This window comes from Musa acuminata, chromosome BXJ1-7 (assembly GCF_036884655.1).
Source record: "Musa acuminata AAA Group cultivar baxijiao chromosome BXJ1-7, Cavendish_Baxijiao_AAA, whole genome shotgun sequence".
NCBI classification, from domain to species: domain Eukaryota; kingdom Viridiplantae; phylum Streptophyta; class Magnoliopsida; order Zingiberales; family Musaceae; genus Musa; species Musa acuminata.
Window position 1 is genome coordinate 35,774,234 of NC_088333.1, and position 13,783 is coordinate 35,788,016.

Genomic DNA, 13,783 nt, shown 5'->3' on the forward strand with positions numbered 1-13,783 from the left:
TTGCTCATCTCCCTCATGATCATCATAAACTACAGGTGAAAGAACTGGACCCAAACTCCAATGAATACAAACATATATTTTTGGCTTCTCAATATTATCACCATTATTAAATAATTAATTTTTAAGAAACACAACATCTCTATTTCTAATAATCTTTTTATTCATTGAATCTCATATTCTGTACCTAAACTCTTCATGACCATATCCTAAGAAGATACATGTTTTTACCTTATTATCAAAATTAGACCTCTTGAGAATATAAACAAATGCTTTATACCCAAAGACTCTCAAGTGATTATAAGATATATCTTTTCTTTTCCATATTTTCACTAGCACATCACCTTTCAGATGAACTGATGTAGACAGATTTATCAGGTCAACTGTAGTTCTCATAGCCTCCCTCCAAAATGACTTAGGTAACTTGGCATGAGAAAGCATATACCTAATCCTTTCTTCAATGGTTCTATTCATCCTTTCTGCTACATCGTTCTACTAAGGAGTTTTAAGAATTGTTTTCTCAAGACTAATACCATGGAACTTGTAATAATTCTCATTCTCAAAATGATCCCTATACTCGTCACCATTATCTACTCAAACACACTTTAATTTTTTACTAATTTCTCTTTCAATATTGATATGAAACTCTTTAAAAACGTCGAGTACATGGTCTTTAGATTTCAAAATAAAAGCCCAAACTTTTCTAGAATGATCATAAATAAAAGTAACAAAATAAAGAACACTTTCAAGAATTCTAGTTTGTATAGTACAAACATCAATATAAATCAAATCAATAACATTTGATCTTTTAGATAATAGATACGTATGAAAGGCAACTCTATGTGTTTTTTTCAACTAAGTAATGATCACAAGATTTAAGAGATGTACCTTATAACTCTAGTAAGAACTATTTTCTAGCAAGAGTTTGAAGTCCCTTTTAGCTGATATGGCCAAGCCTCTTATGCTAAAGATCTATACTTTCACCCTTCTGAATTACATTAATATCTTCTTTATGTAGTTTAGCTTCTATGATATAAAAAGAGTTAAGCTTCTTTTCTTTTATCATAATTAGAGAATCTTTAGTAAGTTTTCATTTGCTTTCATCAAAATAGCGTGTAAATCCTTCATCATCAAATCTATTCGTAAATATCAAGTTAAGACAAATATCTTGAACATGTCTGACATCTTTGAGTATCAATTTGCTTCCAATACTGGACTCCAAGCAAATATCTCCAATACGAAAAATCTTAGATGTACCACTGTTTCTCATTCTGACATTATAAAAATCACCAACAGTATAAGATACGAAGAAATCATCATGAGAAGTAACATGAAATGAAGCACTAGAGTCAATTACCCAATTATTGTCTTGAGCTACAAGACTAACACAACCGTTATCACAAACAATAATGATATCACATTTAGCAGCAATTGTATTAGTTTCTTTCTTATTTTTCTTCCTTTCATTATGTTCTCGCTTCCACCTACACTCTTTCTTCATGTGACCTGACCTATTATAGTGGAAACATTTGATATCTCCTTTAGACTTAGATCTTCCTCTATAACCATATGGATTTCTATTATGACTTCTTCCATGTCTTTCTTATTTTTCAGTAACAAATGCATTAGAAGATTCTCCATATTATTTTCTTTTGATATCTTCATTTAGCAAACTGTCTTTAATAATATCTATAGTTAAAGTCCCCTCTAGCATAGAGTTACAAATTGTTACCACATACATTTCCCAACTTTATGGTAAAGAGTTGAGAAGTAATAATCCTTGCATCTCATCATCTATATTTATTTTCCTAACAATCGGCTTGTTTGCAAGACTCTAAACTAGGTTTATGTGCTTAACAATGTTACCACCATCTTTATACTTCAAATTTACAAGTCTTCTAAGGAGAAAAAATATATTTCTTGCTATCTTTTTCATAAAAAGAATTTCTAATCTTTGTCGAACAATATCAATTTCCTTATTTTCCACCGTGGAAACTTTATCTTTAAACTTGATGGGCTTATACAAATCTTTGCAATAGAGTAAATCTTCCATCGTGGAATAATTTGATGAGTTTAATTTAATCATATCATCTAACTATTCCATTTCAATCATATAAGAAAAACTAGCACCAAATAACATATTGCACTGATACCATTGGTTGGGAAAAACTATTATAGCGGAATAATTCTTTTATCTCTTTGTGTATCAAAATGAGTTTCGTATCAAAATACCAACTTATTACCAAAATATAAATATTAATTAAAGCAGCATAAAAAGTGAACAATAAATCAATCACAAAGTGAGACAACAAATTTTTATGTGGAAAACCCAATATGAAAAAAATCACGGGACCGTAGTCCACCTCAAACTTCAACTATCACCAATAATGATAACATATTTATAATAAGTCTTCTCCAGATAACCAAAGAATCATAATAATATCAAGAATTGACTTAATATTAACATATCATCGTCATCATCAAAGATAAATTTCATGAAAAAAAAGAAGATAAACTATAGATTGATGCAATTAAAATTATAAAATTTATTATAAAAATTTTTTATATAAAATTTGAATCAAAACTAAAAAAGTTTAGTCACTCGATCGTCTAACAAAAGCTTTAAAAACCTTATTATTATTTTTTTCTCCTTATCTTCATCTCTCTTTGTTTCTTTCTCACGCTGTCACTATTGACTGCATAGACACCTTCGCTGTGCACGTTTTTTTTTTTCTTTTCATTTTTTTTAACAAATAAAATTTAAACTTACTATCCAAATCATCTAGTCCAAGCCGGCTGGACCCAAACATTTGGGTCTTAGAACTCATCTTTGATGAGCTTCCTTTTCCTGCTGCAAATGTCTGTCTATAGAAGAGCAAAACGCAGCGCATGAAAAGGGTGGCAAACCATGTGTGCGTCTCTCGGGTTTGAGGTTGACCCAAGTCACAGAAATGCTTGATGAGGCTTGGCATGAACAAAACCATTGCTTTATCTATCCTCATTCGTCTGCTTTAGCTTTTCTTATATGTTCTGTAGCTACGGCGATATTGGAGGTGTGTTTGCAGATCTCATTAGTCTAAAATTGTGCATCGTTGGACGCCCACAGGAAGTCTTAACGAGGCTTGGAATGTCCAAATATGAGGTCTTGCTTAAAAACCACGTTGCAGATGAACTTTAGCTTTGCTTTGCAGCTATATAATATCGAGAGGAGCTAAATCTTTCTTAAATGTGACTTGTTGGATACCCACTGGGTGCATGACATGTACATGACGCAGTCGTTGTGTCTATCTATAAAGAGATAGACACACTTCCCATGTGAACATAGCTTGCCACTAATTAATCATCATGGTCAGTCTAAGATAAGAAGATGAATTATCATCTAAATTAGTATGACATGTACGGGTTAATCAATGTAGTTTAGTATTGAAATCTAAAATAAAGTAATAATATATTTAAATTTATAAATATAACTTTTGATATTATTCAGAAATTCTTTATCTAATTTACGAAATGTACCATCGATTTGCAAAAAAAATTAGATTCATAGGAGAGAGGAGATAATATATGTAATCTTTTAATAATGTCACATATCAACACATCTATATATTCGTATATTTATTATCATAATTATTTTTTTTTATTAATTGATAATCATAATTAGAATCCAATAATATTCATAATATATCTTACCTAACAATATAAAGTTACATAATCTAATATTCTTCCACTTAGCCAAGTAATTAGTAAGATATATTCAAAATAAAAAAAAAATAAAAAAATAAAATTTATATAACTATAATTTTACCCAATTGGATTTTAAATTTTAAAAATCATTCATATACACATGAATAAAAAAATAGATCAATAAATCTAATAAATATAATAATACTCTATATTAAGTCTAACTAGTAATGCGAGTCTATATATCATTAATATTATATTTCCTTTAATATACCACAACAACATTGTTATCATTTACTAATGTAGTTCAAAATGACCTCATAATTTGTATTGTCAAATTAATCCCATTATCACATTCAAATTGTACATAATGTGAATAGAATAATAAAAATAAATAACTTTTTAAGTACATAAACAAGAATATCAATAATTATGTTGACTCATATATCATCATATCTTTTATGAATTATTTACGAACTCAATTATAGAAATATATTATTTCAAATAATTTAGATTGTAAATCATAATCGAATGAATCAACAATTAAATTAGATTGCTATAATTTAGATTATAGTAAAACTTAAATTATTAATTGACATTAGTTATTTCTGATTTTTTTTTTCCACAAGAGTATCAAGTTATTAAACGGACGCCCACAGAAAGTCTTAACGAGGCTTGGAATGTCCAACTATGAGGTCTTGCTTAAAAACAAACGTTGCGGATGAACTTTAGCTGTGCTTTGCAGCTATATATAATATCGAGAGGATCTAAATCTTTCTTTAATGTGACTTACCGATACCCACTCGATGCATGAACATCTACACGATGCAGTCGTTGTGTCTATCTATAAAGAGATAGACACTTCCCGATGCGAACAGAGTTGCCACTAATTAATTATCACGACCAGTCTAAGAAGTTAAACAATCATCTAAATTCGTATGACATGTACGGGTTAATCAACGTCGTCAGCATACCTAAAATCTAACTTCCATGTTAGGGACATAGCTGCTGCCTCTATGGTGACGGAAGGGGCCATGGGGAGAACATTGACTCTTTACATGCACAGGCCGCCGCTTACCTGTTCTCTTAAACCCGAGATGGTGCCATGGCCTGCGCGAGAGAGCCTCGATGGGGGACTTACCACCAATGCCAAGTCTCAGCACTAGCCGATCTATCTATCTTCCTATCGTGGTGGATGCAGGAGATCATGTAGCGTAAAAAATGACATGGTGCTCGAACAGTTCAGCGGGCGACCCCGCAACAGGCGATGAGTGCGCGGACGACGGCGAAGCTCATTGTGAGTGCGGCAATCTAAGAAGGCAAGCGGAGCACTGAGACTATTGTGACAGTGAAAAGGAGAGGAAAGTTCGGTCGAAAGCAACGAAAGAAGAGGATGGGGCTGTTTGATATCCAAACTTATTGGAGTCAGTTAAAATTGCTCCTCTTTTCGTATACTATTTCAGCACATTATCTTTGTTGTTTGGCACACAAATCTTTAGCGAATCTGAGTTAACCAAGCATCAACAATTCACTGAGTCCAACTAGAGTTTAAACGAGTTTCAATCCTGGCAAAAATCCAAGGTCGAGACGACTTGAAATCTTGATGAGCTTAGTTTCATGCAAGCTAAATGGCGTCCTAAAGAAGAATCGGTTTTGATTGGATGTGTACCACATTATGTAGGAAGGAGAAGTTTTTTATAGTAACAAATGGATTGAGAAAATGGTGGAATGAGTCATGACAGACAACGACAAGCAGAAAGCTAGATAATGGTAGAGAGGAAAGTTGGCAAGCTTTAAATCAAGTTGAGCAGCACTTCACATTAAACTTTAAGCTACAGAAATATCATGGGATGGCACATGAGAAGCCTCAGATGCTGCTTAGTTGCTCCTTTACGAACCTTTAGGGTTTATCCACTCTTCATTGCATCTAAGGACATTGCTCTCTGATATAAAGTAATTCGAGTGATAGCTTAATTTAATCCTTGAAACAAAGCACTTCGGAGTCCACCAACTGCCCATTAACTTAAAGCAAGCTCGTTAGGAAGACACGTGCTCCTGTTATTGAATGAACAATCGATTCAGATTAGGTTCCCGCACAAGCCCTCAGCTTGTTTTGAAGTTGAAGGATCAGCAGCTGTAAACCAACTAAGCCGATGAGTTTCTTGCTGCTTGTCAGCTGGAGCTGTAGAGCTCAGCTCGCGTAAGCTTAGTTCTCATTCGGTCATTTAGCTTTCCTAGAGTTGGTTTTTCTCGGTTCTACATATTGGAGGGTCAATATCATACATACTCTCTCAAGACACTAGTTTGTTCATCAACCGAGAAGACAATCTTTTTAGGACCAAGAATTTTATTTTGCTCATGAAATCATTAGCTACTTGGTGATAGTGGGCATCTTAGCTTAAAGAGATGGGCCCCCTGATGCTTTCTACCTTCCCAGTTCAAAGCTAAGCATAATGAGAGGGGCTGACAACATGAATCAAATTCTCTCACATACATGGGGGAACTTGTCAACTAGTTGCTGCACTTGCTTTGCAACAATCAATGGCGTTTCACATTCCCGTCTCCTTTTGAGAGGTAGGCCAACCTGCCAAAGTTCTCATCGGACACCAATGAATCATATCCATCCACATACCTTTCCTTAAAAAACTATAAGAAGCATATCCAGTACATTGCAATTTGCCTTATGATACACTTGGTCACGCTCGGTAGCATGAAAAACCTGTGCCTGCGGACTTCAGCGACTTACTGAAGGCGACTGGGCATTCAGAATGCTTGGCACATTATTTTTGCATCATATTCTTCTCATCTTCTGGTCCTCCTCAAAAAGCATGTCCCTCGAAGTCCTTAATACGACTCTCGTTGGAAGAAAACGGAAAATGGATGTCTCGGTAGGAAGATCAGTGCCTGAGGGGTCTCAAGTGGACGGGGACGCCATACTTTGGCTTCAAGGTGAGGACGTTGATCGGCGCGTGCCGGTAATTATTGGAGATGGCGAAGCTGAAGCTGGAGAGAAGCATGGCCAGGATGATCTTAGCTTCCATCATGGCGTAGGCCTGCCCGACGCAGTTGCGAGGTCCGGAGGCGAACGGCAGGAAGTGGCGAGTCAGAGCAAAGGATCTACCGGCGAACCTCTCTGGGTTGAACTCATGCACATCCTCGCCCCAGATTGTCGCGTCGTGGTGGATCGCCAGCACCGGGATCCAAATGGACAGTCCCTTGGGAATGTGAAGGTCCCCCAGCCTTATATCCTCGAACGCCATCCTCGGTAGAAGGGTTGCAGGAGGGTACAGCCTCAATGACTCGTTAATGATCATAGTTAACTGCAAAGAACAAAGATCATGCAACGTAGTTATAAACAGAAAGCAGACGGGTATGCATCGTTGCGAGTCGTCATTGACACAGCTATAGTGGTCCTCTGGTCAAACCGTTGTGCGGCCACAAGTCCTCTGATCCCATATCAACGAATACTTTATGCTCTACGTGATGATTAAGGTGGAATTCATTGCAGTTAAATTCGGTGACCGCAGCTACGTGATGATCATTATATGATTGGCCGGATCTCGTTATCATCATTATGAGTCATCGGATGGACTTCATCTGATATTTTATATGTGAATTGCTTTTTCTTGGTCATGCCTGGACGTGGAATTGCTTACCAGTGTGAGCTTTGGGAGATGCTCCGATGAGGGTGGGTCGTCCCCACAAACTTGCGCAACCTCTGCACGCGCTCGCTCTTGCCATGTCGGGTTCGTGGCGAGGAGCATGACAGTCCATGTGAGGAGCAGCGCCGAGGTCTCGTGCCCCGCGAAGAAGAAGGTCTTGCACTCGTCCATCACCAGCGGAAGGCTGTAGCTAAATCCCTCCCTCTTCTTCTGGGCCTCCGACAGCAGCATACCCAGAAGGCCTCTACCGTACGATGAACTCCTCCCTATCTCGACGCCATCTTTGCTGCTCTGTATGATCTCCATCAGCAGCCTCTCCACTCTTACCTTCATCTGTTTGATCTCCCTCCGGAACCTACTGGGAAGGAACCTGCAACACAAAAAATTAGATGTGCAATCAGTCAATGTGCGGAAAAGAACAAATCCAATTGAATTAACAATATGGTGATTCCACAACACGAAGAGGCCAGTTGTTCGAATCATGCAGGCCTCGAAATCTGTGCTCATGTCGAAAACCAACCGACAGCTGTGGACATGCCAGGGATGGAGGGAATATTAAGTAAGAAAAGAAGAAGATGATGAAAGAAGAAGAAGAAGAAGAAGAAGAAGAAGAAGAAGAAGAAGAAGAAGAAGAAGAGGAAGAAGAACATCGCACGTGGATGCGAAACCATTCATTCTTTGAATAAGTTGGTAAAATCTGAGTCACCTGCTGCCGGGAATCCACAAGTAGCGGCTCGATAGAGCAGTGAGGCTCTGCAATCTCTCAAGAAGCTGGAAAATCTGCTTGCCTTTCTCGTAGCTGCTATCGAACTCGGTCCGGGATATTATATCTCCGGTAAGGCGAGTCAAGTAGCCTCCGATCTCCACCTCGTCGTCGCCGGTCGCGATGGCATCATGCATGGATTTGATCATTGTCTTCGTGCAGGTCACCATGTAACCGGCATGGCTCTGGGTTATGACATTATAGTCAAGTAGCGGTAAGTCGAGTTGGTACAAAAAGAAGATTGACCCGTTCAAATAACGAAATCGAGATGACACACAGGGGATCGCGTACTTTCAATCTGTCTGCCATGAATGCCGGAGACACGATGCGGCGCTGGTGGAACCAGCTGTGGCCATTAGCCATCAACAAGCCCTGCCCTACGAAGTGCTTGGATCCTTGCTGTTGGAGCCAAGACCTGCCGGTGATCTGCACATATTTGGATGAGAGGAGCTCCTTGATCATGTTGGTCTCCGTCAAGCACAACCTCGGCTCGCTGCCGTACCAGTACATGAACCTCTTGCCTAAAAAACGAAAAACTTCGGTTAGAGAAGATGCTGGTGAAACTTTGCGTGCATGAAATGAGTTCAAGCACAAAACAAAGAGAGCTACGCACCGTAGATTTTGGACCAGAGGACGTAATGGGGCATGAGGCGGCCGACGATGTCGTGACCTATCACCTCCATGTCATCGGAGGTAGTCTTCTTGACGAGGACGGCTATGTCTTTTAGATTTCCGACAAGGAAGCGTGGGTCGGGGCCGTGAACTCCTTGCTCCGCCATCGCTCTCCTGATGCGCTTGGGAGTCAAGTAGTAGCAAGAGATGGTGATCCATACTGCTCTCAGCAACAAGGACAGAACGACCGCGCCCGGTATCAGTATCATGAGCGCCATGAACACCATCTTCAAAGCCTTAAAGAGAGAAAGAGGGGATGCGGCCAAGGAGGTAGACGGGAGGTGTTATGGCCACTGAGACCGTCAGTGGTTCTCTTTATATAAACCCCAGTGGTTGATTCCTTTAACTAGAAAATGCAATGTGTAGAAGAGTTGCATGCTTCAATGCAATTTGGCTAAAAGAGTAGAAGAGTTATCTGCAAGGATCCTCCTGCTGCAAGCCACTTAAAATGCTTGAGGAATAAGAAGCAGGAGTAAAAATTCAATAAAGAAGTGAAAAAGATCTTGAGAATTTTCAAAAGATAAGTTATGACCATGGATTTTGATACTCACTTTCATATTCTGTTCTTTGACAAAAACCAATTTGGTAAACAAAAGGGCCATGCTGAAAGCATCTGTGCTTCCACTCAAACCTCAAAAAGAAGTCTAAAAAAGAAGAAAACAATGTTAAGATAAGGAACATTTTTAACTTAAATATTGTGTTCACTGCATGCAGTTGAATAGATATCCATGGAAAGGCTGATAGATGTATTCTTGGCACAGTTCATGTAAAGTGCCAATCACATCCATTAAGTAAAAAAAATAAATTAAAATTAAAAGGTGTTCTATGTGTACAGTTCACACCCACCTTCTCTAGTACTAGTCCTTACTAAATCTCTTCTCCCATCCAATTGATTTGGTCTTGCCCATGCCCAAGCCAGTCTAACAACACTTCCCTTTTGTTTCTTAATCTGCTTTGGATGTGCATCTACACTTTGAATTATTGGATCAAGGCTCAGTGGGCTTTCATACATGGCATATGGAACAGAAGTGGGAATGCTTTGGCATGCCATTGTTCTAAATGTGATGGCATGCTTAGGAACTGCATTTCTTCCTCACCTCCCTCTAAAAAGTCATGGCTTTTGCACATAAATACTCTTTACTGATTTATTTATCCTTCTTTTCCAAGGTGACCGGTAACAGCATTAGAATATCTTGCTTTGGACTATTAACTCATAGTTCCATGCATTTCTTTATGAGTTAAATGTAAGCATTTTGCTTTACTTGAGGAGGTGTTTACCTTTAATCAGCAGTTTTTTACTATAAATATTTGATGTGTGTAGATTATATCTCTAAATAAGTTATGAGTTTCGTTATATTATAGAAAAAATAAAATTACATATTCATATTATAAATTATTTTTCAAAAATATATTTGTCACGAATGGGTTAATTGATCTATTAATTTCGTTTGGTCTAAACGACTGATCAAAATACTTAAACTAAAATTAATAATACTATACTCGTATCTTTGTAAGTTAATCTTAATCTTTTAAGGTGTTATAATATCAAGTGCATTAATAACCTAACTTTTTTACATATTATATTATATATTTTTTTAAATATATATTATACAAAGATAAATTAATCTTTAATTTTTTCTTTTTGTATTAAATCTTGCATCCATTCAAACAACGAATATTGCAGCAACAACCTTGCTTCACAGGAATGAACTTGATAATACATGGCTTATTAATTTTATGTACTTGGATCATTGTTGTTACTATAATCCTTCTTTAGCTTCGCTATAAGTCATTATGGCTTATAATAAATACAACACAAAGAAATACCTGTTGCCTTAAAATTAAAATAAATAAAATTCAAAATAATTTAATATAAATCACGTCAACAATTACTTCTTCTTATTATTATTGTTTTCCGGTAATTCTCAATGCGTTTCACCAATTTGGAAACACCCAATGGAATTGGTTCCATCCATATCTTTCTTAGGATGCGTCGTTATTCTGAACACCTATATCTGGTTTTTGAATTCTACGTAGAATATGTTCCTTCCAACTGTTAATTTTTTTTAGATTTTTAATATTCTTTGTGTTTTAGAGAGAATTTGGAACAATTTAATGGTGAGAGAGGTACGGAAGAATCAACCCATTGAAACATTCTTTTTCGCCATAAGAATATTTGGCCTAAATATTTAAAACAAAATCAAATTGGCATAGGTTAAAAAAATAATTATTTATGAAATAAAAGAAAATTTTGATAATTCATTATTTCACTCTTTTCAATAAACCAAAGTGTAAATCGTACTATGAATACAATTATTCAATTATAATTGTTATATTTTATTTATATTTATTTTTATAAAAAAAATTAAATTATATTAAATAGCGTACCAAATGCTGACACGGATACATTCAATTTCTTATAAATAGCAACATTTGAATCTATTTGTGGCTTTCCCATGACATCACCAGAGATTTCATAAGAGCATATTGTATATATTTACGCAAAACATTATCTTGACTCAATTTGTTTTGGATTTATTAGAGAAGCAATTTGATTTAATGTGCAATTTTTTGTAAGTGAGCACCGAGTCATGTCACAACTCGAGTCACAATCGGCTCGTGCACATCACACTTTTGGACGCCCTTCCACACTCGTGGCTTAAGTGGTGTTGTTCTGGTGCTTCTATATTAGCATGTACCTCCGACGAACCGAGCAAAACTCGATGGGGACCCAAAGGCACTTGGATAAAGAGGAGGAGCCCATGCTGACAGAGGTCGGAGCAAAGGCGTCTTGCTCCGAAGATTGGGAAATCATGGGATGCCACCAAGCCAAGTCACTCTCACGGATGCTGACACCGCTAAAATAGGGCCAAGATCTACTCGACTCATTTGGTGACTGGCTACGCGCAGACGTCTATGCAAATCCATCGTCTTGCTCAGCCACAGCATGGGCTCGACGTCGACATCGACATCGACATCGACGTCCCAAATCTGCTGTACACTCTGCCCTCCTCTCCGAGTTCAAGGAATGCAGAATATCCGTGCAGCTAAAACTTGCAGTTCGTGTTCTCGGTGTGGCATCATGGAAGATGCTTGTGAAGAAACCAGTGGGATGTTCCAACTCCACTGGCTGTTAGATTCCTCATAGCTAAGTTAATTTGCAGTTCGTTTTCGGATTAAATTTTGATAGCAATGCTGTTGATGCTCTCTAACATGCAATTTAAAAAAATTAAAAGTTGGACGGATTAAAGATAAATATAGAATGATAATTTTATATTTATTATGTATTTTAATCCACAGTCAATCTATATGATTCGAGAATTAATTACTATGATATATGTGCATGATTTGAGCATATAATTGAAAAAAAAATTCTCCCTCAAATCTGTATAAATTAAATTATCTTAGATTATCATGATATTCTTCGTGGTATTGGAGCCTTCTTATTTTTAAGTAAGATTTTCTCTTTCTCCTATTCTTCAACGGAGTTATCTTAGCATTTCCTCAGTTGGGGAAGTGATTTCTTCATCCTTTATTGTTTTGGGACATCAACGTCTATCATCATGGGCTTCTTCTAGCAAGCAAATCTATGCTCTACTTCACAAACAACGTATAACTCCGGCACAATGCTAGGGATCAAGCTTCATTTTCTCATCGAAAACTATTTCTTTGATTTACACATGCAACTATAACATCATCTTCTTTCTTGCTATTCTACTTTAACAAAAATTTCTCTTACTCACCGATTCCTCCTCTCAATTTGTGCTTTCCTTACTGATTTACGATCGTTATTGTTACAAAGTAAAGCCTCCTCCCTACCCATGATTTCTCTGTTAAGAAATCAAAGTATATTTTTGAAATATCATAAATTAATATTTTTTTTATTTTAAATAAAATTAGATAGAATTATAGGGATAAATAATTCTTAGTTTAAAAAGTTAAAATATATTTTGAAATATTTCAAATTGATGTCTTATCTTTTAACTAAGATTAAATAGAATTATAAATATTAGGAACTTTTATATTTTATATCTATAAATAGGTAATATATACATGTTTAAATCAATCCAAACCTCAAGTATTCAAGCTTATAAAGCTGAAGTCTAAGAGTCTTGTTTTTCTTTTTTAGAAGTTTAATATAATTTTTTTCGTCTTGATTTCTTTTATTTTATTTGATTTGATCTTCCGCTGGTAGAACATTGTTATACTTAAAGTGCTACGCTTGTATGTGATCCCACCTTTTCTTACTACTTTGTAGCTACTACAACAGCAATAGCAACTTATGTTTACGTCTACAACCAAAGATTGAAGGCTAGTTGCACCCTTTGACCAACTTCGTTTTAAATCATCTGATCTACTACATCAGGCACGAAACAAAGTAGATAAAGACTTCCTAAATTATCTATGCTTATCATATCAGTTAGGTTAGATCTTATTAGAAGAAAGACATCAAAGGCGACTTCATCATAATAGATTCGCTTGATCTAACATAGATATGATCTACTCTAGATTTGATTAGATATAATTAGTGTCATCCTCCATTTGCTATCTAGGATCAACAACCGTAATTGTCACAACACTAAATGTAGTGCAAGGAAGTCATCTTTTTTCAACAATAGCATTAACAACTTATGGTATCTCTTGTGATTACTTATATAGTTCTAATCAGTCTCTTTTTTAGACAACACTTATTATCAACATTTCTTTTTTCTCAAGTTTTGATGCTTCGATTGTTATTTTATCTGAAAATAATAGTTTTTCATAATCTATCATGCTCATATCTACTAATCTTCTATTTGGATATAATTTAGTGGGCTACATCGATAGATCTTTTCCTTCTCCATCCGAAAAGATTCAAATACTTAGAGAAATAAACTTAATGATAAATCCTGATCACATGTTATGGTTATGTTAAGATCGTCTTATTCTGCAATCTATCCAAACTTCAATCATTAGCTCCATAGCATCATCAATTTCTTCTTATAACACTAAAGTATAACTATGGTCA

At 36.1% G+C, this 13,783-nt stretch overlaps 1 protein-coding gene across 1 annotated transcript; it reads right to left on the reverse strand.

Moving 5' to 3' along the window:
* Nucleotides 1–6,295: 6,295 nt before the first annotated feature.
* Nucleotides 6,296–9,077, reverse strand: LOC103992189 (cytokinin hydroxylase). The gene is made up of 5 exons (XM_009411799.3): nt 8,717–9,077; nt 8,395–8,624; nt 8,047–8,288; nt 7,335–7,710; nt 6,296–6,998 (listed from the first exon to the last, which is right to left on the reverse strand). Exons 1-5 carry the CDS (start codon nt 9,000–9,002, stop codon nt 6,576–6,578), a joined length of 1,557 nt encoding a protein of 518 aa, XP_009410074.2. The 5' UTR covers nt 9,003–9,077; the 3' UTR covers nt 6,296–6,575.
* Between the last annotated feature and the right edge of the window lie 4,706 nt (nt 9,078–13,783).

Coding starts and splice junctions, on each gene's coding strand:
- LOC103992189 (XM_009411799.3), bottom strand. CDS start 9,002: ATGGTGTTCATGGCGCTCATGATACTGATACCGGGCGCGGTCGTTCTG. Junction 8,289..8,394: donor TCATGGCAGACAGATTGAAA/GTACGCGATCCC, acceptor GTCATAACCCAG/AGCCATGCCGGTTACATGGT. Junction 6,999..7,334: donor ATCTCCCAAAGCTCACACTG/GTAAGCAATTCC, acceptor TGTTCTTTGCAG/TTAACTATGATCATTAACGA.